Source organism: Syngnathoides biaculeatus, chromosome 6 (assembly GCF_019802595.1).
Source record: "Syngnathoides biaculeatus isolate LvHL_M chromosome 6, ASM1980259v1, whole genome shotgun sequence".
NCBI classification, from domain to species: domain Eukaryota; kingdom Metazoa; phylum Chordata; class Actinopteri; order Syngnathiformes; family Syngnathidae; genus Syngnathoides; species Syngnathoides biaculeatus.
The window spans coordinates 20,009,861-20,037,277 of NC_084645.1; the positions used below are offsets into that span (position 1 = coordinate 20,009,861).

Genomic DNA, 27,417 nt, shown 5'->3' on the forward strand with positions numbered 1-27,417 from the left:
AAACATTTTTGAGTGGAGTTTCTGCGGCCTTTGTGGTGTTTAATGGATTCCCACGTTTCGAGCAGATGGCGCCAATGGGGAGCCACTGAAATGACGTCACCGTCCCGTGATGGAGCTCCTCTCACGGCCGTCAGAGGGCGCAAGCGTAGCGTAAATAGAGCCAAAATAATAATTGCGTATGCAGAAGTACCAGATTCGGAATGGAAAATATCAAAAACTTGTGACACAAAAGAAAGACGCAATTTGAGAAAGCAAAAGTGGACCGGGTGAGTTTTGGACTCAGCGATCAATTGATTTGATTGACATCTTTCTGGACCCAAATGAAAGCTTTTATAAATGGCAAAAGACGCCACAAGAGGGCAGCAAAGCGCTGCTGTTTTTTTCTCTTCCCCCCCCCCCCATTTATTGAAACTCTTGAACGGACTTCAACAAGGTTCCTTGGCACCAACATTCCACAAGTCCAAAACACTCCGACTATTTCTGGAAATACAAAACAGGTTCCCAAAAAATGTCCTCAAATGCGCAAGTCAGGGAAAGGTCATTGAAATTGTTTTCACAAACAACATGCGACAATTTTTTTTACTTCTCGGTACGAGCGCCACTCACGCTAACGACAAGGACAAAATATTCACGGAGGTAAAGTTTGTACAAGGAGTATTTTAATCATTGTCGGTAAAAAATACATTTTACTTTTATAGTAAAGTTTTTTTTTTTTTTGTTGGGGGGATTCAGACTCCAGTACGGTATGCAGTACGTATATCTTGCTTCTCTCTTTGAAAGTACTTGTGCATTTGTCATGTATTCGAGGGACGTGCAGATGTTTCAGGTCCACCCCCGGGGGACCGACCCAACGGGTCTCTTCGGGGCCGCGACACCCGGACGGGGGCTCCGGGGAAGGGGTGGCACGTGTCCAGACGCCATTTTCCAGACGGTTTTTATTTTTTGTGCTTCTGTGTTTTGGGTTTTTTTTTTTTTGTTTGTTTTTTCTTCTGGGAATTCTGAGACCCCTGTGGCAACTTCCAGGCTGATTTATGGACTCGTCTTCCTGCTTCCTGTTTACGCTACCCTGGCAGTCGGCCATATTGCCGCCTTCTGCTTGAGCGTCGCAATATCTATCATTGAAAATACTTGCGAGGATTTTTTTTTTTTTCCTATTTTTACTGGGCAGGTAAGACAGGTGTAGTACCGCATTTGGCCACAACATGCCGAGCAGCACTGAGCTCTACTGGAAGAGATGCTGCGAAATGGAGCTTTCCGATGGCGATCTTAAGCTCCGCCCCCTTGTCCCACCAGCTTCCAAAATGGCGACTGAACACAACGTGTTTGAAGCGGATTCTCTGTCGCGTATTCCAGATATTTTTTTTTTTTTTTGCCGAATGCGTCAGACCTGTCCAAAAGCGGCCTCAACTATTCCACGCAAGAATACGTACACGGAATTAAGATTTTGGACGGAGCAGGACGCCATGTCGGCGTTGCAGCGAAACGTTGGCGATGGATGCAAAAAAGTTTGACGCCTCACGAACTTCATCTTGAAATCCAACGGGATCGTACTGCGCATGTAAAGCAGGGTGAGTACTTTTTACTTGGAAAGCTCACCAGTAATGTCCCTGGAGTCGTGTGTACATTATGCAAATAACTGGGTGCATTCATTTGGCCCGGTGCCCTGTCTTAAAAGTCCGACGCGATCCAAATAGGCAAATGGACGTCAGGCGGCATTTACGCATCCGGCAAAAAAAGAAAAACAAACACGACACACTTTGTTCAGCAGGTCAGTGATACGCTAACAAAGTCAAAAGTTGTTCTCCTGCGCTGATGATAACGAAATTCAACTCAGAGGAGTTACTTCTCCCTCCCTCGCTTACGTTCCAACGTACAGCCTCGCGTCTGTTGACATTGGCCACATTTAGTTGTGCGCGCGCTCTTCCGCGAGCTTTAATCCATCGTAGACACTTCGTCAAATATGTTTTAGGCTTTGGAAAATGAATCGAGCGGGCGGGCCCCTTGTGAGCTCATCAGAATTGCACGTTCCGCAAGCGCACCTGAGGACCATTTTCTTCCCAACATGAACTTTTCCAAGCGCACGCTAGTGACAACCGGCATTGCTTGTGGGACAATACGGTGAGAGGGGCGTGGCGAGACAATGCCGCTATCTGATTGGCTATTATCGTACGAGTGATTTGACTGGTCCATTAACAGCAAGACGTTACTGCGCTGCGTGTGGAAAGGTGCGGTTGTTGAAAATGAACACGACATCCATGCTAACTTCCTTTAGCCCATCTATGGCGTTTGGCGTCGTTAGCATTACACTCTCGGAAGCCGCGAGGAAGCCCGAGTGAACTGAAGAGGACCGAGCGAGCTCCACGTAGGATCCGGGATTCAAACTCAGAACCCGTTTGGCTGCGAAGCTGACCCGCAAATGACATCGTACCGTGCTGATATACCAAAACTAGGTGGGAGTGAATGTCAAGATTTATGGACATGTGAATCATCAAAGTGCTGAAATAGATCACATCGTTTTTTTTTTTTCACGGCCGAATTCAAAGGAAAACAACCTGAGTTCTTTCAGTTGCTAGGCAACCGCCACAGCCATGCCGGCGACTTTTACGGCTCGGAGCTCCCGTGACGCGGGCGGCCGAAAATGGGGATCGCGCGCGGCCCCTAGCGGCTAACCGGGCGCGTCGTCTCAGGGATGAGATTCGGATCTTTTGCCGCAGCGTTCAAAATGGCCGACACCGGCAAAGTCAACCCGGTTGGAAGTTGTGGCGAAAGCAAAGTATTTGGCACCTGTGATTAATCTGAAAAAAATCCATTTTTGTGTACATGATGGTATCAGGTGGCTGACAGGTCTGAGGTCTCGGGTTCAATCCCAGACCCGCCCGTGCGGAGTTTGCATGTCCTCCCCGTGCCCGCGTGGCTTTTCTCCGGGTGGGCACTCCGCTTTCCTGCCGCATCCCAAAAACATTCATTGCGATTGGCTGGCGACCAGTTCGGGGTGTACCCCCGCCTCCTGGCCGTTGACAGCCGGGATAGGCTCCGGCACTCCCCGCGACCCTTGTGAGGATAAGCGGCAAAGAAAACCTATGGATGGATGATCTGGTATCCATGTACTGGATTATATTCTGTGTCATGGGCGGGGCTTGGCTCACGGCTGTTTCTCATTGGGACTGGAATTAGACGGGAATTTAAATTGGACTTTTTGTCACTGGCATTTGCCAGTTCGTTAGTGATTTGCAGTCAGCGACTTGTCGGAATCTCCACCACGGGTAGCGTTGAGCTATCCTTGTCACAGCGTTTCCGTGCCACCACAGTTTAGTCCCGTTTTAGTTTATGTTTCATCGTCAAGCCCTAGTTCACGTTTCTAGTCATCAGACCTCGCTTCAGTTTTTCAGATCCTGCCTTTGCTTAGCGTTTTGTGCCTCTGCCTTCTCGGACTGCGTCCACCCTGTTCCTTGAATAAACAACGCCTAACACCATGCTCGCGTCTCGGAGTCCCGCATTTGGGTGCGGCCCCGCGGTGACTCGGTTGTTGTTGTTCTTGCACTACTAATGATGTCTGTAATCGGTCAGAAAGAGAGGAGCCGAAGAACTGAATCTTGCTCAAGGCCGTGTGGGGCGTGGCCTTCTTCTCTTTCTATTTCGAGTTCTGTAGAATTCCGCGCGTAACATCTTTCATCGTGTTATGCCTTAAATTTTTGCGCCGCGCACAGCCGAGCGTCACCGCCGTGCAGGCGCTGGAGTGACGTCGACGTGTGGTGAGTTCGGGACACGCCGAAGGACGGCAATAAACCAAAAGAGCAGACGTGCCGTTTCTGCTGGAATGCGAGCGTTTGTGTTGCGCGCGCTCGACATTCCTGCGGGGTGACAAAACAAAGACGCCACTGTGACGGCGCTGGATGGACGGAATGTTTTTTTTTTTGGTTTGGTTTTGTTTTTCTGCGCCGCCGCTTTCTGATGACACTCTCGACCTTCGGCAAGCATCGGCGAAGGTTTTCACGACATTTTGTGTTTTGGTCACGCGTCCTATCTTTCGCCGCAACGGTTGTACTGTTGCGAAAAATGGCGTCATTTTTCTATCAGTCCCTTTTCGACAGGAAAACATGTCCAATTTGTCACATGACGGCGTTACATTTTTTATTGTTCTCGTCACATTTTGAAAAATTCATCTTTTCAGGGTCTAATCATTGATTTGGGGCTTTTGCTACAGTTGGAATTTACATTTCAATTTCATCTGAAACTCTCCGCATTGTTACAATTGTGATTATTTATTGAGGTTGAAATACTGCGAGTACTTTTTTCCACCTGCGTCAGTCTGAGGCCCCGAAAGTGACTTTTCATCTCAGCTACAAGCGGCTTGATGTTATTTAAAAAAAAAAAAAAAAAAATGCATTTCCTCTTTCAGATGTGATGTGTGCGACTACACGTTGCGTGCACTTCCTGCGCCGTCTTTTGGAGGGCCAGCGAGGAGCATCCCCCCCGCGTTGCCCCGACCCCCACCCGTGACGGCCTCTTCGGCGACCCTCCCCGCATTTCTGCCGCCTGACGTACTCGGCGAGAAGCTTCCAGATGTTAGAGAGCGGCGGGCGAGCGAACGCAACGGAGGCCAAGAGGTGAGAAATGCGAGCGGATGAGGATGAGCGCGCCCCCAAAACCGGCCCCGATGTTAGGAATTAGTTGGAAGACCCTGACTGGGACCATCGCGTATCTGTTTTTCGTACTCCCGCCGGCCGATTCTGGAAGTCATTAAGGAGCGTCCAAAGCGTCCTTTCGGTTGCGTGTTGCGTGCTCAGGAAGTCGACGACGGCGACCGATGCGAGAAGACGTCGTTAGTTTTGCGTCGCTTTGGTTTTTGAGGCTGCGCGGACCGATCCTGGGTAGCTTCTCTGGCTTCCTGAGACCGGCCCCCCAAAAAATTTTGAAGTTACATCAGTGGTTGTCGAAAGTGTGGAACTTGTAGTACTAGCCGAAGACGGGATCCCCCAAGAATCGCTGCCAAGTCCCCTTCCGTTGTCCTCAACTTTTTAGGACGAGCCATTTGCATCCTCTCAATCTTCCAGAACACTTTTGTTTTCAAAACTTCTTTTAGGTCATCCTTATCTCACTTTTATGTGCAGTACATTTTTACTGAATTATTTGAAGCACAGTTTTGTTTTGTTCAGAGGCAGCATAGTGGAAACCGGTTAGCACGTCTGCCTCGCAGTTCTGAGGACCCGGGGGAATCGAATCTTGGAGTTTGCGTGTTCTCCCCGTGCCTGTGTGGGTTTTTTTTTTTTTTTTTTTTCCTCTGGGCACTCCGCTTTCCTCCCACATCCCAAAAATATGCAACATTCATTGGAATAATTCAAAATTGCCCGTAGACGTGCTTGTGAGTGCGACTGTTGTCCGCCTCCATGTGCCCTACGATTGGCTGGCGACCAGTTCACGGTGTACCCCGCCTCCTGCCCGTCAAAAGCTGGGAGAGGCTCTGGCACTCATGCGCCCCTTGTGAGGATAAGCGGCTAAGAAAATGGATTTTGAATGTATTTAAAGTGAGTGTTGCTGTTCAAGGCGTGCACGTCACAGTGGCTTGAAACATTTTGGTCACGTCGGTGAGTGGAGACGTTTCTCCCGACTTTTGACCCGTACTCGACTCCTTAGCGACAAAACCTCCGCTTGTTTGTCGGTGAACATTTTGGGCCGACGGCGCTATGATGTATTTTAATGTTGGCCTTGTTGGTCGTACTTGGCGAGATAGTCAGTATTTTATTTTAGGTGTGATTTTGTGTAAACTGTTTGACAACCACTGAGGTAGATAATAGATCAACCATTGGACGGGGAGACGACTTGTCCATTTCTGTCCCCGTACGCGCTAGCTAGCTAAATACAGTACGGAGCCGCGGACGTCGTTTTCCGCCATTTGTCGAATGGCACAAACGCACAAAATGAAAATAGTCAAAAACAAGTTTTTGCATTTCAAACAACCTGACGGCTGTCAAGTGTGTTGCGATACAAGTCCATTTCGCCAAATGCTAACAAGCAACGTAACACCCCATCGACGGGCCAACGTCGTAACGGGTACTCGAACACGGAGGGAAAATATGGCGATCGTCGCGGGCAGAATGGCTAACGTTACCGCGTGGTACTGAGGACCGTCTCCATCGTGTAGATCTCACCTCATCGTGTACGTCACGAGCGCAAATCAAACGTCTAAATACAATACCCTTACAAATTCCTTAATATGAAATATATAAACCTACCGATGTGTACATTTTGCCTACTCTGTTTATTTTTGCTACGATGGCCACAAATATGCACCAAAATCAGATTATAGAAATGATTTAGGGGCTGATGATGGCCGCGTAACGTCAATAATGTGGAAATTCAGAGCGCGTTGCCATAAATAGATGTACTACCAGTGGGAGTCCGCGTCAGTCCCTCAAGGCGCAATCTGCAGTACACTACAGTATATAATGCAGTACATCCCACAGGGCCTAATTATTGAATTCAGGCCTTTGGAGCCGCATCCCTGTCTAACTGCACGGCCGCGTTCGAGTGGAAGACGCGAGCTAAGCTAACAACTGGATTTTGCCGCCTCATTCACAGGAAACGCCGCAAATCGCCGGCCGCTCGCTTCGTACGCCGACTTATTAAATCCGACGCCTGCAGCTCTCTTTCGGTAATTAGTGTTTCGTCTCAAAACGACGCGGTGTGAAGAAGAACTCCCACTTTAGCGGAGAAGGTCCCCAACTACTGGAAACAGTAATGCTGCAGTCGTCGTTCCCGCGGCGCAGAGAGGAAATACGACTGCGACTATTTTTGTGGGCTCTGTTTGTCCACGTTGTCGAAAAGTAGCAGCTGCCTGAAAACGCGTCCAATTGGCAGCAGATCTGAGCTTTTTCATCTTTATATGCTAGCACGAAGCTAGCGGATGTTCAGTAGATGTAAAGTTGGTGTTTAAATATTCAATGTTTAGTTTCCTTTTTTTTTTTTTTTATGTGCTGTTTTTGTCATTTCTTGATGCTGCGGAACAGTTTTAAAAGCGTATTTGTAGTTTATTTATTTTTGACATTATAAGGTCGTTTATGGAGATTGAAAACGTAGCAAACGTATTTTGACAAGGAGTGGAACAATTATAGCCGTGCAGGCGGTGAAAGTTTAAAAAAATAAATGAAATTGACCGAAGCGCAGTATTTGAGTATTTCCAGTTCCTTCCTCTCATGATGATTTTTGTCCCAACTAACAAGAATTTTCTTAATTTATGAATCAGTTGATTATTTTTTTTAGATGAATACTATTAGCCCCTGTATTCAAAACCGAGACATTATTTCAAATTGTCAGCGGCGAAGAAAACGTACAAAGAAAATAATTCCGCTTTCGTTCCCGCTTTGGTCCGTAACGTCCAAAAAACGTTGGTCGTCGTTTTCGAAACGCGCAAGTCCGCAATTTGGAGGATTTGGACCACCTCTAAACGATGAGTCGTGGGTTAATTGGGCAAACGCATTAGCGATTAGCAACGGCGGCAAAAACTGCAGCGGAACGTCGCCTGACGAGAAACGCCAGGACCTGAGCGGCGTCCATCTTTGTCCCCCCCCGGCCGCTCGGCTCCTCCCCCTGTCCGCTCTCTCGCCCCTCCCCCTTTTTCTTTCTGTCGAGCGCTTGATGCTCGGCGCCTGGTCTTCGGTCCTTCTCCCTCTATCCACCCCCAGCTCTCTTTTGTGTCCTTGTGTTCTTGTTTTGGAGCAGCCGGGGCGGCCGTGACCATCTCTCCTACCCATAGCGGATTCCCCCCCCCCCCGCACCACCTTTTTTCCTGCGCCTCCGCTGCGGGAGGTTATGGACGGATTGCGCTTACCTCCGCTCATCGAGGAGGCTTTGGACTCCACAGGTCTGTGAGCTGGCGATTCGTCACCCTCCGAGTGTGTGCCGTGATGTTGTGCTCGTGGCTATTTTTAGCTGCCTGGGAACTAAGTGAAGGATGGAAGGATGGAAGGATGGATGGATGGATGGATAGACGGCGTTTGAGGAGGAGGAGGAGGAGGGGAAATGAAACCGAGAGCTCATCCGTATGAGCGCAGCAAATAGACGGAGCGACGGGGGTGACGCACTGGCAGGTAACGGAGGCAGGAGATGATCCTCACGAGGGGCTTTCGACACTCGGTGCTCGTCTTTTCATTGGCGTTGGTGGGCTTGATTTCGGTAAAAGAGTTTCGGGTGAGGTCAAGTCAAGGAATATTCCCCAAATTGAGGCAGAATGCAAGAAAAGGTGGGCCTCGTTCGGGGAACTTTTTCCACATAGTCATTTTCTCTCTTTTGCTCGCAGTACTTTGTGTCGTTTGTTGGCTTTACGGCAGCAAAAAAATTTCAACAGAACTTTCTGGAGAGGAAGGGCCACAGGTCAAGGAACAATTGCTGGAAAATCCGTGAACTTTCATCACGTTGCGTTACTTTTCGAAATATTGAATGAGGAATAATGTGCAAATCTTATTTTTCGATCAAGCTAAAAGTGGCCAGAAGGACGTTGAGGGTGCCGTTGAGCCTTGAAATGCGGTTCCTGGTTTGAAACTCTGCTCGTTTTGTGCCGTGGGCGAGCTGACGACTTTTCTCTTTTTACAAACGTTTCTTGGCAAAATTTTCCGGAGCGAAGGTCAGAGGTCAAGAAAGAAGCCTCATCAAAGAAATGTGCGAACGTGCTCCATTTTGTTGTTTGTTGTCCGTCAATTTCTCATTCAAATGTGCAGGAGGTCACGTGACACAATGTAAGAAACCTGCGGAGCTCGTTGTGGTTTTCGGCCAATTTGAGGATATTTTGACACCCCCATCTTGGATTCGGTGCTACTTTGAGAGGCGTTTGTTGGTCCTGGAGGCGGCTAGGCCCCCCACCGTACAATTATTACACGCTCAGCCGGAAAGTGTTGGCCTCGCAGTTCTGAGGTCCCGGGTTCAATCGCAGCTTTCCCCGTGCGGAGTTTGCATGTTCTCCCCGTGTCTCCATGTGCCCTGCGATTGGCTGGCGACCAGTTTAGGGTGCACCCCGCCTCCTGCCCGTTGATAGCTGGGATGGGCTCCAGCGCTCCCGCGACCCTCGTGAGGATAAGCGGCTCAGAAAATGGATGGATGGATGGATGGATGGATTACACGCTTCACATGCGCGGCTCATAACTGGGTAACAATGTGAGCGTGTGAAAACAAAGTTGAGAATGCAAACTACGTGTGTGACATTTTGCGCGCACGTGAATGAGGAAGTGTCTTTTTGTCTGCTTTTCAAAGAGGAGGATGTTAATTATCGCGTGGGGGCGGGGACGACACACAGGCCGATGTCGTTGTAGCCGCCGTCTCGCACCAGGACGACGTCGTCGGTTGCAAGCGAAGTCATTTCCCTCGTGGCTTCGATCCCTTTCCCGCTCGGTCTCGAGGCCCCGAACAAAACGCCGCACGTTCAACGGGGCCACGCGGACGGAGCGCCAAGCGGACACGGCTCGGCGCTCGCACGTTTTTGCCGTCCGCAAGCTGTTTGTTGTATTTTGCAGCTTTCGGCCGCCATATTGCGCCTCCCACGCGCACGAGGCAGCTTTCCCACTCGCCGTGAAGGATCCACAACACGCGCCCCCGTGCACTCAATCCAACATCGTTTCGCTCGCCTCAGCAGCCCCCCAGCACTTCCCTCCCCCGTGCGGTGGCAAGAATTGCTCTCGGCTCTCGCGGACGAATAAACGGCAGCGAGTGAAACCGTTTTGTGCGTCATGATAAAGTCACTGCGGGTCTCTCTGGTTTGAGGGGCGCGGCGCGGCCACCGGGGGGGGTCAGAATGCAGCAATATTTGTTGTTTTGTGCAGAGGATAAAGAATATGTGCCCAGGGTGTTGATGCAGCATTTGTGCTCAAATTTCTGCTCCCGAACCGATCGATTAGCATTTGTTAGCCCCTCTGTGGTGTTTTGCATTGTGTGTTAGCATGAAGCTAGCAGAAGGCGAAGTTGTGCGTTTATTTGAAATATTCAAAGAGGAATTCTCTTTTGTTTTGGGTTTAGCGGCATGAAATTTGCCAGTGGCGTGTTGGGACGTGCCCTCGATTTGCTCTCAGGGTGTCGCAAAACCCAGATCGGCGTCGGGCGGGAGGTGCCCCGGTAGTTCGGCAGCTTTTAGTCGCGTGGGCCCGAAAGCGTGCATTCAGTTCCAAGAAGAACACGTTTGTGTTTACGGGCACGAACGAGGCCCAAAGGCGCCCGGGCTCGGAATTGCACATTTGTTCCCGTGACCCACTTTGTGCGATTGTCCCCCCCCCCCAACCCCCCCGCCTTCCCGCGAAACCAACAAGGTGCACCTTTCACTTTTCCAAGATGACAAAACGTCCGTAACTGCAATCCGTTACATGACTTGGCGAAAATGTGCCATTCGCTGACATTTGCGGCACGATCCCAATATCGGATATACGCCAGGTACGCTATTATCAAAATATCCACGGAGCAAACTTGTAATTTCTCGTTTCGCTTTCCCCTTCTCAAACCGACGCTCGTGATTGGCTCTCTCTGGTCGCGTGCCGTGGGGCCGTTGCGTCAAACGTGACATATTTCGCCTTGAAGCGCCACCTTGTGGCGCATGTTATTAGTTTGTCCGAGATTTTTTCAAGCAGTGTCCTCTTTCTAATTTTGGACATTTTTGAACATCTCTGGCTTGTCCTAGCATAGGAAGCCATTTTGTTTGACGTGTTTGTCATTAGGTCAACGTCATATCGTCGTCGTTTGGGAGAAATGAAGCCCCGCCCCCCGACCCCCGCTTTCGACTATACCTGTTTTAGTGCTGAGGATGCTTTTAAAATGTTTTTTTTTTTTTTAATGTTTATTTTCGTACCTCCCCTCCCGGTGATGATGTTTGGCAGGACATCACAGCTCGCCGCCTTTTCTCTTCTTCTTTCATTTGTTTTTTGTCGTCAGATCGAGCCAGCAAAGTTGATCTCCTCTTCACTTTTTTTTTTTTCCCCCCAAGGGCCACAACGGAGGTTTTAAATGGACACTTTTTTTTTTTTTAAAAAAAGGGAAATTTGTATGTAAAATAATTTATTTTGAAGATAAAATAATATTCTTTTGTATAATTTCTGATTGATTTCAGAGGACCTAAACATCCAAATGAATATAGCATTGTTAAATGTATGTTTATTTTAGTATTACTATTTAACTTTATTATATACTATAATATTAACAATATTATTATGAATGTACTGCTTATTGCTCAATTAATCAATTTTAAACAAGATGAATTGCAATAAAATAAAACAGATGCATGCACATTTAATAAATTTCATGTTAAATTTAAAATGTATTAAAAGAAAACAGTTTCACTTTTTTATTGACAATGCAATTTTAATCAATTAATTAAAAATATGAATAATCTTTAATTGTCTTTTACAATTTAAGTTTCTTATGACAAACCATAAAAAGCCATAAAACTTTTTTGGATACTTTAGGATTCATTCAATGAGATGAATGGATAAAATAAAAAATACATGTTAAATTGAACGTTTACTACAATAACATGTTATTTTATCATTTCTAATAAAGCCAATGTTAATAAAGAATACATTTATTTTCTCAATGTACGTTTGATGATTTGTTGAAAGAGATGAGCAAATAATACAAAATAAAAAAAGAAAGAATCCAACACGATTTTTTCCACCTTTTGTTTTTTTCAGTTTTTTTTTTTTTTTTTTTTTATTATTGCGGAATGGTGAGTCACAGCCAGCGTTGACGTCACATCCCCGCCCCTCCCCAGTCTGTGGCAGCTCCCTTCCGCCACCTGCTGGACGCAGAAGGGAAGCATTTTGCTTCTTTTTTGTTTGTTGTTGTTCTAAAATGCGCTTCTCTACTTGAGTCTTTATTTGCCTGGCGACTTTTGACGTGTCGTCCCTACATTTTAAAACGGGTACGTGTACTTTGTATTCATTTGGTCAATGTAGACGCCCCACCCCCCCAACCTCCCCGGATGGTGACACAAAATAAAAAAAAAGATGTAAAGAGAGCGAGAGAGAGAGAGAGAGAGAGAGAGAGAGGAGGGAGGTAGGCTGTACTTATAAATTCGTACCGGACTCGTTTTGTATTCCGTGCAAGTACGAGTGTGCACGTGTGTACTTTTGCTGTCATAATTTGCAATTCGCACGTCGTCCTCTCGCCTCGGCGATGAAAAAGGCGGCGGGCGATACTTTGAATATTCAAAGCACCAAAAAAACCCAAAAAGGATTCAAAGGCACTTGAATGGCAAGAGGGTGCCATTGATTACAAAGACGGCGGCGGCGCTTTAAAGCGCCGAGCACAATGAAGGGGGGGGGGGGGCTTCTTTTTGGGAGGGGGGGAAGCTCACCGCTCACTTCCATGCCTCCGCCAGATGACGTGAGCGAGCTGAAAGGCGAGAGCAGCCGCAGCATCGACGGCACGATGGAGCGCCACGACCGCAAGGAAGACGACGAGCGGGAGCTGGAGGAGCTGAGGGCTCGAGTCCTGCAGATGCTGCTGCAGCTGGACGACGCCAGGGAGACCTCCGCCAAGCACCGCGAGAGCTACGCCGAGATCCAAGGTGAGGCGCGACCCAAAACGAAAACTCGCACCGTTTTCCAGCCCGCTCAAGCCATCAAAATGACAAACAAAAGACAAGAAAAGTGCTGAGGTCAGGGGGTGACGGGGTCAGAGGTCACGGCCCGAACCCCAACTCATCATAATAATTGCACTTTGAATTTTGGTGAGCAACTAAACCCAAAAAGTTACAATTAGGGTTGCGTCTGATTATTATTATTCATGTTTTACTTGTCTATTCAATTCCTTGTGTGTCGTTCCACATTGTGAGTGGGGAACAAGCAAGACTGCCAGTGGGAATTTGGACTAACGCGTGTCACGTTTTGCGTGCGGTAAAGCCTCGGTTGTCAAACTTCCTCGTTTTGAGCAAATCGGTTTTGAATGAAAATTTTCAGACACCCCCGACAAAACGCATAAATAAGATATTGCGCGCGGCCAGACCGGCTGACCTGTGTGAATCCCCGCCCCACCGAAAAGTTTACAAGAACGGGGGCCAAGTTGCCACAGATATGGCAAAGCACTCCCAGCCTAGCCTACTCTACTACTAAAGCATAGATTTCAAGCAACAAATAAATAGATTTCTTACATGATTTTATTATATAAAGTATTTAAACTATGCATGTATTTCTACTATGCAGAAAAAAGCTAAAAAAAAAATGATTTAAGGTTTGGAACGCATTATTTCTTTTTCCATTCATTGTAATGGGAAACATCGATTCGGTTTTCGAACAAATCACTTCTCGAACCGTTTTCCGGAACGGATTGTGGACGAGAACCGAGGCATCGCAGTACAGTCAACGTTTTTGTAATGACATCGTCACATCTGGCTCGAACGTACTGCCGTCACATATCGTCGGGCGGAGTATAGAAAATGCAAGAAAAAAAAAAAACGACTTTTTGCCTTTGCAGGGAGGACGAAGGCCTTATCGAGTTGTCATCTTTGCGTCCGTCTGCTGACTTGACACGTGGCGCTTATCTCGCACACCGCTGTCGTTTTCCGCCCCCCCCCACTCACCTCATTTTCCTCCCGCAGGACTGCTGGAGGACGAACGTCTGGCGAGCGCCCACCAGGCCGAAGCCTTCACGCGACAGATCCAGAATCTGCAAGGTAGGAACCGCCGTTGGGAAGAACCGCAAAATATCAGCTCAAGTCAGATTTTGGGAGAATTCCCGAGCATAAAAAAAAAGTATGCCCCCCCCGCCCCCGCCACTCAAAAAACGAAATTGCAGCATTTTGAGAGAGGTTTGAAAATACTTTTTTTTCTGGATCAGGCACAAACATTTGTAGATGGTTGCTTTTTTTTTTGGGCCATTGCGATAAAGATGCACAATTACGCTTCATCATTTTGCATTTTTGTCAGTATTTTAGGGAAGGGTCGAACAATATCTCTGGTTTTACGGCTCGGGTCCGACGGGATGACGCCTCCCGAAAAGATTTCGTGCTTCCACCATTCAAAAAGTTTTTGGAGTCCCTCGTGTACATTTTTGGTGCAAAACAGGCATATTTTGTACGATTCCCCGCAAAATTCTCATACGTTGCCGGATCGAGTGAGGAATCGGTCACGACTGGATGGAGGGTGGACGGATTGACATTTTGATAAAAATGATGTCAGTCTTGGGTTGTCGGTTGCTTGTTACTGCGCCGGTTGCTTTTTCAAGCGACGGACGTTTTGCTGGTTTGGGGAGGGCAAAAAGGAACCAAGAAAGGATCTCTCTGACGCCAGTTGCGTTCCCCTCGCCGCAGCCCAGCTGCGCTCGGTCCAGGAGGAGATGGACAGCCTGGAGGAGGAGAAGGAGAGCGAGCTGGCCGAGGCCCAGGAGGAGCTGCGGGCGGCCCAGGAGGAGGCGCTGCTGCTGCAGCAGGCGGCCGAGGAGGCGGCGGCCGAGCGCGAGAACGACATCGCCTCCCTGCAGGAGGAGCTGTGCCGGCGGAGGGCCGAGCTCCAGCGCCTGGGCGAGGAGACGCGCGAGTACGAGCTGGAGATCACCACGCTGAGGGCCGAGATCAGCATGAAGAGCCGGCGCAGGGAGGCCGAGAGGAGCCGAGGTGAGGACCTCCGTGACGCCAGACAACGGAAAGCTTTCAATCGGGTAGCGAAACTCACAAAAAAAAAAAAAAAAAAAAAAAACCGTTCCCTGCCAATGCCGCGCATGGACGTCATTCACAACCCCCCCCAAAAAAGTGAATGTGTTTCACGCAATAACCCGGAAATTCAGGGCCGAACTGTTTCTCACGCTTAGACGTCTTCACCGCTTCAAAAATATTTCAAATGAGTTTACCGGGTCTTTCGTTTTGACCTTTTGAACTTTTACAACGTGTCCCTTCCGAGGAAAAAAAACCACCCGAGAAATCCGTGAAATCAGGAAGTCAGAGACTTTGAACTTGAAATGGCCCCAAGCTCTCCGTTTGCATCGATGAAGTTTTGCCCAAGCTGCGAACCACAAAGTCGTCTTTTGAAGCGCGCTGGCGCACGTCGTCACATGGCGTCGGAACAATCGTGATTGCGGTGTCAAGGGAGCGGCGGGAGTTGGGGGAAAAAAACAAAAACTATTTTGACAAAAAAGGTTGTGGCTTCTTTTCAAATGGAGCATTTCGGAGAAACAAAAAAGCGGTCAGAAAAATGACAAGTCAAGTCCGAGTACAGAAAAATCTGCTCAAGTCGCGTAACGAAATATTTTGTTCGGCTCGAGCGTCCCTGAACCTTTGGTGCCCCGCGCAGGCGACGTGGATCTGTTGACGGAGGAGTGCCGGACCCTGCGGGGGGAGTGCCAAGCCCTGAAGGACGACAACCGGCGCCTCTCGGAGAGGCTGCAGCTGCTCCGCAGGCAGAGGACAAGGTGAGAGGTCGCGAGGTGGGGGGGTTCGGGGTCTTGGGGGGGGTTCCAAGGCTTCCCGGATTCAACACCGCCACACCTCGACCGCCCTCGGGCTGCGCATTTGCTACCTGGGCCCTCGGCGGCCGCTTAATCCGCATTTTGCGAGCGCCGCCGTCACGTCGCAAGAATACAATTCAAAGGCTGTACCCGGCAGACATTTTTAAAAAATCCCGAACTGAACAAAACTCCACTGCCTGCAGCGGAATCTCCTCAAATCCACTGACGAAACGCAACCGATACCAAATACTCGAGACCAAAAGTCGAAATATTCATCACAATACAGGCCAACCTTTTTTGTAGTCCTGTAACGGTGGCCATCCAACCCTCTGAATCAGTATAGAAATCATTTTGCTGATTGCATTATTATTATTATCATTTTTTCATATCGTCCCATGCAGTAGCCAACATGGAGCTTTGCGGGGAGGAGCACACGAGCAATTGGTGCTCGCTGAGCTTCCTCGGCCATGTCAGAGTATTTAGCGCTCTCAACTAGCTCCTTGCGTATTCGATCAGGGAACCCGCTAAGGTCGTCCGTCGCCACAGACTGCTGCCGAGACGCAAGAAATGCCCCAATGACAAGACATTTAAAGGGAACGGGAGGAGCCTCTTTGATTGGCGGTCAATCAGTTTGGCTGCAGATGCACTTACAGCGGCATATGGCAACCTTTTTTTTCAAAAAGATGCATAAAAAAATACGCTGGTTGTCTGCCAAAAGACAAAAACCCGATCTAACCCATGTCTGCAGAGTTATGCCAGACGGCTCCGCTTGATTGGAGCAACTTCACGAAAACACAGCCCCTCATTTCCAATCGCATCTTCATTCTTTTGAATTTGTACGCAGACTTTTTGGACGAGTGTCTGCTCTCGGCTTCGTGCTAACAGAACAGATCTGCACTCAGAAATGTTCTCCTGGATGAATGGACCAACGCTTCCCAAAGGCCTGGGTTCCTTTCTCCCGTGGTTTTGGTTTGGTCAGCTGTTCTGCTTTTGGTCTTCCTCGTAGCTCCAGCGTTTACTTGTCCCTGAAAGAGGAAGAGGCGGGCCCCGAAGGCACCGAGGGCGAGCAGACGGCGACGGCCGACGATGTTGACGACGTCCTCGCCGAGAGCTACATGACCATGGCCCAGTCGGACGACTGCCGGCTGGTGGACGCCTCCGTCCAGAAGAACATTTCTTTCGACGGCAAGCCCGGCACGCCCACCGGCTGGAACGGCGGCGTCGGGGAGGTCTTTTCGCTCAGGGAGCAACTCAAACAGGCCGAGGAGAAGGCCTCGCAGGTTCAGAGAGAGGTGAGGGGACGTCTCGCCGTGGACTTTCTTCTTCTTCTTCTTCAGAAAAAAAAAACCCCAAAAAGAATCCTTCGGGCTCTTGATTTGGAACCCTCGGTTAGAGGTTTACCGTTAAACAAATCGAATTCAACCCGGCGTATTTCCAAGCTCGGAAGTGAATTTTGCGCTAACGGGCGTCTTGCGTTTGCGCCAGTGCGACGGGCTCAAGCGGGAGCTGCGGGAGCTGCAGGAGCTCTACGACGGCAGTCAGAGGGAGCGCAGTGAGCTGGAGGAGGAGCTTCGGCGCTGCAAGGAAGAGCTGGAGAACTTGTCTGGGGGGGGTCAGGTGAGTAAAACCGCCCCCAACGCCCAACACGACATAGCGGTGGGAGACAAGGCACCAAGTTTACACAAACAACAACAATTCTTAAACACACAGTGGTGCCATGACTTACGAGTGCCCCAACTTAGACCCTTTTTTTTTTTTTTGGTTCCAAGCTTTCGCTCGGTCGATTTCTATTGATTGATTGATTGATTGATTGATTTGATTTGATTTGATTTACCTTCTCTTCTGTTCCATTCTATTTTCATACAATTCAAAGCTATTTTTATTTATAAAAAAACGTTTTCAGAGGATGAAACCAAGTGGAATTAGATTGAGGGAGAAAAAGAGGCTTTAGAATAGAGCCTTGGGGCACACCACGAACGAAAAAATGGTGGCGTCCTTTCAGGGCCTGGAACGGATTAATTTTGGTTCATTTGAACGGGGCAAATTTGTTTTTGAATGGCCCGTGTAAATATATTTATGAGCTGGGTCACGAAGTACATGGAATCTGTCAGTCAAGGGACCACTGCAGTATATTTCAGGGTAGCGCCCACGCTCTTTCTCTTTCTCTTTCTCTCTCTCTCTTTCTCTCTCTCTTTCTCTTTCTCTTTCTCTTTCTCTCTTGTTTGACAATGAACGACTGCACACCCTGTGGACTAACCCAAATGGCATCACACCTCCCGTATCTTCTGTGTGTCGTGTGTCTCTCATGCTGTGGCGGCCTACCGATTCTTTTTCCGTCTGTCCTCTGATCTCCGCGAGACCGCGCAGCTCTGCAAAACGCGCAGCACTAAAACGGTCAAAAGCTGCGAGACGGACAGCCCGGCAATAAAGCGCAGGAACGCGGACTGCGTTGCGACGTGAGCCTCCGAGCGTTGTTCAGCGTCAGTTGCGACGCGTCATCGTGAATTGCGCGGTGGTCTTGATGCACTGAAAAAAGTTTTAAGAGCGTGCTCGTGATGCTAAACTGTGATATTTCCGCACCAATCGTGGCTCAGAACAGACGCCGGGTTAACTGGTTAGGAATTGGAGAACAGAACAGAAATACCAGGAAATATTGAGTACATGAAATCAGTTCGAGGTAACGGGACATGTCAGTGGGTCAAGATGAGAACAGAACGAACACTTGCAAGCACGATAGAAGCTGTTGTCTTAGAAATGTAATCAAGAACGGACGCCCGCGTACTTAGAGTTACAAAATTTAGTCGTCCGGTATTTTTCAGCTCGGGTAACGAACCCTGAAAGCTGATTGGCCGTTCCTATCCGCTTATTCAACTTTTTTTTTTTTTTTTTTTTTGGGGGGGGGGGGGGAAGAGATCAAAACTACATAATGAGGTTTGAATGACCCGCGGACAGGGCCGGGTCCCGGTCCCCCTGCGAACGCTGAGCTAGCGTTGGCTAAGGGCGGGTCACGTGACCTGCTGGCGTTATTGTCGTCGCCCCCGCAATGAACCTACGAAGGGGTCCAAAAGGGAGGAAAGCGACGGGGGCGCCGTGTCTCGTCTCTGTCAGCACGTGACAAGACGTCTTGTGTGTTGTGTCCAACTGTCCACCCGTCGCCGCCGCTGTCCCGATTCTCCGAAAAGCCGCGAGCGAGCTAGCTAGCGCCCCGCCCCCGACAAACACCGTCGATAAATCCCTTTCTGGCAAAAAAACTCATTTGAAGGATAATGGCGGTCTTGCTGGATGGCGATCCGACAGTTGTTGGGCTTTCTTTATGTGTGTGTTCACGCGTCGGACGCAAATAAAGGAAAGGGGCAGTATGTATTCATATGTTCTGCACGGTTCCCATGGAAACAGCGCAAGGGAGCCTCAGTTTTCGCATGCACGACTTTTTTGCCTGATTCGGTTTTCCACCTTTTTTTTTCCCCCCATCTGAGTTTTGTCCCCTTTTCCGTGCATCCACACACACAAAAAAAAAGAAAAGTTCATTTGAAGCGTTTGGTAAATTGTGCGCAAGAGACGGAAACAGGCGAGCTTTTATTAACAAAGCAGTAACGGTCGCTTAGGCGACATCTGTGTAGCGCATACTGTCAAAAAATAAAAACCACACACCTTCAAAATAAAACCATGTAGTACAATTTCAGCTCACTTTTTGTTTTCTTTTGTTTTACAATCATTGTCAACAAACCGCCGCTGCTAAATAAGTCGACATGAGCCCAAAGAGAGTGCGATGAAATGGACCTTTCCGACTGGCGATCTTTAACTCCGCCCCCCTGAGCTACATTAGCCACGTCCCACAAGCTTCCAAAATGGCGACCGAACAGAACAGGTTTGAAGTCGATTCTCTATCGCGTATTCCAGATAATATCGCGGAATGTTTTTTTTTTTTGGGCCAAATGCGTCAGAATTGTCCAAGAGAGTTCTACAGAGAGGTGTCAATTATTTCACGCAAGGATATGTACACGGAATTAAAATTTTGGACGGACCGGGACGCCATGTCAGCGTTGCAGCGAAAAGTTGGCGATCGATGCAAAAAAAGTTCGACGCCTCACAAAAACTTCATATTGAAATCCAACAGGATCAAATAGTGGAATCGTACTGCGCATGTAAAGCAGGCTGAATACTTTTCACCAGTAATATCATTGGAGTCATGTGTGCATCATTTGACTTGGCTCTAAGCGCATCTGAGGACCATTTTCTTCGTAACGTGAACTTTTCCAAGCGCACGCTACTGGCAACCGGGATTGCTTGTGGGACAACATGGCGGCAGGGGCGTGTCAAGCCAGAGGTTATCCGATTGGCTAATATTGCACGAGTGATTAACAGGCGGGAAAGGTCCATTGCCTTCCGCGCTGTGCTTTTATTTTGAAGGCCTGACTTTAGTGCTTTTGTTGTCACTGAAGAGCATCTGCTGAACCGCTTTTGCACAAATACGATAAAATTCCGGGAGGGCCGTTTGATCGAGAAGACGAGACGATAAATTACGAGAGACGACAGAATCCCAGAAAGAACTCGAGAACTCAAGCGTCTTCAGTAAGGTTCTATGTTCATTTAGCCTCGTCGTGGTTCCAAATATTTAGCAAATTTAGCTGTGGGTTTGGTCCGCCGTTGTGCAATTGCGCTTGGACTGCAAAAGTCGCTCGTATGTGAAATCCGTCTTCGCCCAAAAGGAAATTTTTGTTGATGTTTACGACCGGGCTAAGAAATTCCTGCCGGCCGTGGCGCTTTTTATGGTTTGCATGCTTCCATCCGTGCGTGCGTTGGTTCATTCACCCTCGCCATCCCCGTGGTCCTTGTCTTTGTTTTGTTCCCTCCTCAGAGATTCATCCATCCGTCTGAGCACCCTGTTCTCTCCATCCCCTTCATAGGAATGATTGTAATAGTGGCCGTGGTCTGGTGCTGCTTGTCGGAGTTGGCGTCCCGGAGAGCAAGGTACGAGGGGAGCCGGGCTCCGCGCCGACACCTCGGTCCAGGCGCGCCTTCCGGGCTGCGGCGGGGAAACAAACGCGTCCCCCGATGAACAAAGCGTACACGGCGCTGCCTTGAGATGCCGGCGACACTTTTACGTTTTGCTTTCTTTTTGTAACTCGATGCCAAAGCGCACAAAGAGAATTTCACAAAACTTGCGCACGGTGCAAAATGACATAGACGGGCGAAGGAATAACTGATAGTTGGCCCAACGCAGACGGGCGATGCAACAGTTATAGTGATCATTTGTGAAAAACGATGACCATGACTTTACTGCAATCATTTACATGACTTTTGAAACTCATCATTTGCGTCAACATGCTTGTCCTCTACCGCCCCCCAGTGATCAAGGCGCACACAACAGGGTCATCATGGCCACTGAATTGACCCCTCCGTACAGGGCACTTAACCACGCCTCCCGAAGTGACGTCACGCCGCGTGCGCTGACGTAAGACAAACAATTCGTAAAAAATGGCAAATACAATACAATACAATACATTGTTAACTGAGAGAGACGCCATGCTTCTGATTTCATTCAATCGTTCACACTTAGCGGTGTTATGCTAGCGAAGAACGTCTCATTCATTTATACGAGACGTGTATTAAAAATCAAATTTAGGGCATATCTTCGTGCGAACACAGTCTGGTTAAGCTTCGGTCGCGAGCCGGCAAGAAAGCGACACGTTTGCGCAGTCGGATCATCGCTAAATATCGCTCGACAAAGAATAAGTGTGTCAATCGTTCACACGCAGCGGTGTTATGCTAGCGAAGAACGTCTCATTCATTTATACGAGACGTGTATTGAAAATCAAATACGGGGGATATCTTCGTGCGAACATGTGTCCCGGTTGATATTAGATGGATTGAGTTGACGATGCGGTCTTCCGCAAAGTTTGATCCATCGGAGGCATTTTTCGGACCGAGTCTTCGCTTTTGGAAAGGGTACGAATCGAAGTCCCACCGACTGGCCTTTCGGGATACCCGTCGTCACTATTACAAAGTCCGTGACTACACCTCTTGACCATATTTTTTGTTAAAGAACCCAAATACGCGATAAAACGCTACCAAAAGCTATACTGGACCATGCAATGTTGTCAGAGAAAATGGCGGGAGCAAAAACGGGCTTTGGTCTATGCGGATCTCTGGCCTCTGATTGGTCAGTGACGCGGATTGCGCAATATCCACGGGGGGGTCAATTATCTTGATGCATTTGCTATTTTCCTTTTCCAAAAGGATTTTTTTTTTATTAAACTAGAACAGATTAATGACCTTTCCATGCATTTCAATGGGGAAAGATGATTTGATAACTGAGGTTTATTTTTTCCCAAATTCAGTATGATATTTGTCTGAACACAGGAAATCCAAATCTTATTTTAAAGACGAGTGCTTTGACTGGGGTGGGGGTCGGGGGGCTGGTGGTGGTTACGTCATAAATTAAGCTCGTATCTCAAGGCAACGCCTCTCATTAATTGGATGACACTGAACGTTAAAAAAAGCAAAAAAAATATTTTTTCCCCCCGTGGAAAAGACCCTAATTAGTCGGGGGGGGGGGGGGGTCTCGCGGTAAAATTTCATGCTAGTGGGGAAACAGAACGGGTGGGCAGTTTGTCACAGCACAACACGATCAGTCCCATCTTGTCAAAGCCGGAATACTGATGAGGATTTTAACAAACGCGCTTCGCGCTACATACAGTGTTCCCTCGTTATATCGCGGTTCACTAATTGCGGCGGAGGTTAATAATAATAATAATTTTAAAAAAAAAGGTCCCGGGAGGTTCATACAGCTTGAAAAGAGGTGTGCATAATTTGATGCGTGGTCACTACTTCATAGTTTCACCTATTGCGGGGTTCCCGAACCTCACCCCCCGCGATAAAGGAGGGAACACTGTAATTCTGTTCTGTCGAGTCTGCATACAAATATGTCGTTTTTTTTTTTTTTTTTTTCATTTTTGAGAGCATCGTTCAGCTCCTCCTCATGAGACGCTTGATTAGGTACACGACAATAATGACAATTTTTGCGAGAGAGACGACGTCACCCCGTTTCTTCTGGTTGCCTCAGGGGAGTGAGCTAGCTTGGAACTCCATCTTGGCGGTGACGGCGGCCGCCGCCGTCTTGCTAATGACGACCGGCTTGTTGAGGGCGCTCGTCCGATGTTGAGCCACCGGCCACTTTGCCACCAGACGGGCGTCTGCCCGCCCGCTCACCTCAACCGGGATCCTCTCGACGTGACGGCGCCGAGGTACGACGCCTACGCGGCGGAGGCTGAGGAGGATCGCCGTGGCGACGGCTCGAGGACAACTGTCGCTCTTCTTCTGTGAATATTCGCTTTGGATGTGCACCCAATGGAATGATTTCTTCTTTATTTATTGATTTTTGTTGCATTCGATATTGTGTTTTGCAAACGTGCTAACGTACAAATTGTCGGGGGGGGGGGGGGGGGGACTTGCGTTTTGAAGCCGACAAGTGGGCAAAGGCATTCATAGTGAGGGTATGTTAAAAAAAAAAAAATACTGTGCATGTTAAATATGTAAAAAATGTTGATCGATCAAATTCAAATAATTAGAATTTTGTACTTGTCGTTGCAGTGGTACCTCGACTTAACAACTTGGCAACTAAGTAACGAGTTTGCATCACGAGCTGATATTTTTTGGGCGAGGTGTCGCGAGCACAAATTTCAGTCATGAGCGACCTCCAGATATGCCGGAGCGGTTGAGGCGGGTGATGCCTGGCTCGTGGGCGAGGGGGGGGCCACCGTCACCAAAAAACGCACCCAGCCACCCGTTTTCTGAGCCGCATATCCTCACGAGGGTCGCGGCAGTGCCGGAGCCAATCCGGGGCACGCCCTCAACCGGTCGCTAGCCAATCGCGGCGCGACAAACGCACAGGCGGCAAATGCAAACACTCGCAGGGAGCAGACGCTCAAAGTGGACCAACCACGTCGTGACCAGACCAAGTGGCGCTGACTAGGCCACGCCCCTCCAAGGCACACGTACGACACGCAGTCTTTGTGCCTAATTACAATTTTTTTTACTTTGCGTTCACATTATTTTGGGATTTTCCTTCTTTTGGGGGCTGGAACGCAGTCGTGGAATTTTAATTCATTTCAATGCGGAACGTTGATTTGAGTCATTTCAGTAAGAAGTCAAGGTGCCACTGTCATTGACTTAAGTCGAATATATTTAATACAGTTTAGAACACATTACATGCATGTAAACTTGCTCATTTTACTCATATCGCTACGTCATAGTTTGCACAAATGAATCGAGCCACTTGAGGAAGTAAAAAGGTCGAAATGATATGAGAGCAAGCAAAATGCACGTTTTGCTCTTTCACATTTTCCCGCAAAAGGACACCGCTAGGCTGCTCTTTATAGCGGAATATTTTTATTGTTTTTTTTAAAATCATCCAAGACACGCCTGGTTTGGGAGGAAGGCCGGGCTTCGACTTTGTCTCGCGTCGTAGCCAGCCACGGGAAATAAGATTTAAAAAAAAAAAAACTGCTTTCAGTCCAAATTTTGAAGCGAGAGGGCCCACGTACGGCACGGCGATCATCGGGTCCAAAACGAGCGCCCTCGCCGTCAAAATCGGCAAAAGCGAATTCCTCAACTCACTCTTTTAATATCTTCAACTTTGGAGAGAAGATGCACTCCTAATCTGTCATGGAAGAAAAGTACAAAATTGACTTCCTAAAGTATGTCAAGAGACCCCAAAAGTTCCAGTTCCACTTTTCCTGGTCCAGAGAAATTGAAATTTTGAACAATTTATATGTAAGATGTCGTGCTTTATTTTCTTGACTATCGTGCAATTCAAGGGCTGACTTGACGAGTGCGAGGAGGGGAGCCAGACCCGTTTTTGTTAATTCTGTGGACCGGCGTGAGCGACCCGCCGCATTTAAAAGTGGGACATCGTGCATCAGCCAATTTAGATTCTGTCCAATGGAAACGGCTCATCTCATTTCCTCTAAAGGCGACAAAATAGCTTCGCAGGGAAAGATGATTTGCGGGAGAGGACGCCGCAAACTCGGCGCCGGTGGCACATAGAACATAAGCCCCTCCCCTGAGGAATTGGTGAAAACGGCAAATTCAACATGGCCGCAGACCTCCCGAAAGGTATCCAGAGCCCATCTGACGGATCGCTTGTTTCTACCTCCACACGCCCGCCGTCGCGCCTACCTCGGGGCGCTACCAAACGGAAAAAATCGAGCGTTCTGGTGTTCCTGACGGGTTATCGATTCTTTTCACCGGTTACGCTTCCTGATATTTGACAATTTGGCGACGAACATTCGGAAATCGCTACGCGGCTCCTTTTGCAATCAACTTGATCCAAAATTAATTCAGCCATAAAACGGAAAATTGGTTACGTGAAAAAGAGCGTATTGGATCTGGATTTTCCAAAATACTTTCAACAGGATTATAGAAAGCCGTTTTTTTGTTGTTGTTGTTGTTTTAAAGCGGAATCGTGCCGAGGAATCGTGAGGCAAGCAAACAAAAGATTCCCTGGAGTCAAATTACTGACAAGCGGAACTCAAAAGGAACCCGTTTTGAAATTCCTTCCTTAGTCAAGAGTCTCTCCCTGATGATCCTCCGGACCCACAATCAATAATAATAACCTTGTTCAATATGTATTTGCGATGACGACATCTTGGCCCGCGTGAAACGGAAGCTCGGCCGATTTGTATCACTTTAGGAGCGTTTTGGAACGCAAACGAGGGGAGGGGCCACAAAAGTTCGGAATTCCTCCATAGTGACGAGTGAGTAAGGAACGATCCGGAACCGCTCGTCACGACAAAGTGACCCGCAGTGGACATTTTAGGAAGTCACGAGATCTGCCGTATAAAGCAAACGTCCCTTTGTTGCTATCGTCAACGATGATACCGTAAAAAGCGATGAATCCGATCGGTGCGCGTCTACGCACCAAGCAGACAAAGCTGCATGGGAAAAATGTCAAATTTCTTCAAACGTTCTGTCTGTGCGAGACACGTGTGAAATCTTTTACTTTGACTCTTTGTGGTAAGAAAAAGCATGCGCAAAATGTTGGAAACTGAATCGATGTTTCCCATTACAATGAATGGAAAAAGAAATAATGCGTTCCAATTGAAAAAAAAAAAAAAAAAGAAAAGTTAGGCTTTTTAAAGCATTTTTTTTTTAGCTTTTCCTCGTAATAAGGGAGGTTAAAGTATTTATTCCGTACCTGTGAGCGGAAAGCTACTAGTGTGCAAAACATGCCTACTAGTTGGGCCAGGTGGTGTTTATAGCGCAGCACAGAAGTTGAGGTTGAATTAAGCACTAGTAACCCAAAAGCGGCACCTGTAGTGGGAAAAAAACAAAACGAGGCCGTTCCACTAGCGCGCCGAGACTACTTACTAGTCCATCAACTTGAAGTTGGACATGAAGGCCACGGACTGAATGCTCTGAAAGGTTTTCCACTCCGCACTCCAATCAATGTCTTTTCACGATGATGTCACTTGATGAATATTTCATGTAAATAAGAAAGTACGCGGCACATTAGCGGGGAGCCTTTCCCCCCAAATTCCATTTGTACTTTGTGCTTTGTAGAAAGTTCTATTTTAACAACCTCCGAAAAAAAGAAAAAAAAAAACTTAAAAAGAGTGTCATATATTTGATAGAGTCAAACGTAAAATGTCTATTTATGTTGTTTGAAAAGAGTAATAATATTCTAAATAATAAGTGCGAGTCGCCGGGCGACGACGGAAGGAGTGGGCCGCGTCTCGCCGGCTGACGCGCTCGTCGTGACCGCCGAACGGCAAACTCCAAAATGTCTTTGGACTGTCTGATGATGCACAACTCGCAAATAAAACCGCTGCAACGCAACGCGCCGACGTCCTCTTTTGTAATCAAGTACAAATACTTTGGGTACCCGCTTTCTTTTTCTGTCTCCATTTTGAAACTAGTATCTCTACTCAAGGCTCATCATTTTTTTTCCAAACCAAGCGGATGACGACAACCCCAAAAAATTACAAAAAACAAAAAACAAAATTGGTTGCAGAAGTTAGACACAAACAGCGACTGAAGCGCCATTGCCAGAATCGACGGAACATTTCATGCCGCGACAACGAGGCGCTCTAACGTGACCGACCGCGCCAACCCACCTGACGTGCTTGGAAATTGTTTTTTTTTTTTTTGCCCCCTCTTCCATCTTCTCTCCATGACTTTCGCACACTCGCAGCAGACGACGAGGCGCTCTACAACGGCTGCACCAGCGGACTGAAGTAAGGGAAGATGCATTTTCGGGATGCGACTTCATGTGACGGTTGCATGTCTCACATTGAACGCCCCGCGCGCCATTATAGCCAAAAAAAACGTTTACAACATGACATCGCCGCAGTTCAGCAATAAACAGTTTTCAGTCTTTGCAGATGTTTTCAGATCCGTTCCAGAAAACGGCTCGAGAATTGATTTGTTTGAAAACGGAATCGATGTTTCCCATTACAATGAATGGAAAAAGAAATAATGCGTTCCAATTGAAAAAAAAAATTTTTTTTTAGCTTTTTCTGATAATAAACTGCATAGCAGAAATACGTGTATAGTTTAAATACTTTATATAATAAAATAATTTCAGAAATGTATTTATTTTGCTTAAAATGTTTACTTTAGTAGTATAGTACGCTAGACTGGGAGTGCATTGCCGTATCTTGGTCATGTTCGCAGCCAATTTAGAGTCTGTCCAATGGAAACAGCTCATCTCATTTCCTCTAAAGGTGACAAAATATGGTAAATAAGGTATCTAGATCCCATCTGACGGATTGTTTGTTTCTACCTCCGCACACCCACTGTCGCGCCTACCTTGGCGCGCTACCAAACTGGCAAACATACGCCAGTACTTTGCGCTCGAGTAGCTGCACCATTTACGGAAAAAACGGCTCAAGAAGTGATTTGTTTGAAAAGTGAATCGATGTTTCCCATTACAATGAATGCAAGAAGAAATAATGCGTTTCGATTGAAAAAATAAATAAATAAAAAGTTGGGCTTTTAAAAGCATTT

The 27,417-nt window shown here is 47.7% G+C and overlaps 1 protein-coding gene across 5 annotated transcripts; it reads left to right on the forward strand.

Annotated features, from left to right (window-relative positions):
• Positions 1-1,318: 1,318 nt before the first annotated feature.
• On the forward strand, positions 1,319-26,396 carry ccdc136a (coiled-coil domain containing 136a). 5 transcript variants are annotated; one of them, XM_061822875.1, is made up of 10 exons: positions 1,319-1,568; positions 4,400-4,607; positions 12,350-12,538; positions 13,568-13,642; positions 14,279-14,581; positions 15,255-15,372; positions 16,415-16,700; positions 16,894-17,025; positions 20,267-20,379; positions 22,475-26,389. In XM_061822875.1, the coding sequence occupies exons 3-10, from the start codon at positions 12,400-12,402 to the stop codon at positions 22,485-22,487; spliced, it is 1,179 nt and encodes a 392-aa protein (XP_061678859.1). In that variant the 5' UTR covers positions 1,319-1,568; positions 4,400-4,607; positions 12,350-12,399; the 3' UTR covers positions 22,488-26,389. The 5 variants fall into 5 exon arrangements, 4 of the variants coding, with proteins under 4 accessions (XP_061678859.1, XP_061678857.1, XP_061678858.1 ...); XM_061822873.1 differs by lacking the exons at positions 1,319-1,568; positions 4,400-4,607 and adding an exon at positions 6,961-7,861 and having other exon boundaries at positions 22,475-26,391; XR_009795419.1 differs by lacking the exons at positions 1,319-1,568; positions 4,400-4,607 and adding an exon at positions 7,720-7,861 and having other exon boundaries at positions 20,316-20,379; positions 22,475-26,396.
• Positions 26,397-27,417: the final 1,021 nt, after the last annotated feature.

Excerpts from the sequence above, each read along its gene's own strand:
- ccdc136a (XM_061822873.1), top strand. The coding sequence starts at position 7,810 with ATGGACGGATTGCGCTTACCTCCGCTCATCGAGGAGGCTTTGGACTCC. Across the intron at positions 7,862-12,349 it reads GGAGGCTTTGGACTCCACAG|ATGACGTGAGCGAGCTGAAA; the intron begins GTCTGTGAGCTG and ends TGCCTCCGCCAG. Across the intron at positions 15,373-16,414 it reads CTCCGCAGGCAGAGGACAAG|CTCCAGCGTTTACTTGTCCC; the intron begins GTGAGAGGTCGC and ends TCTTCCTCGTAG.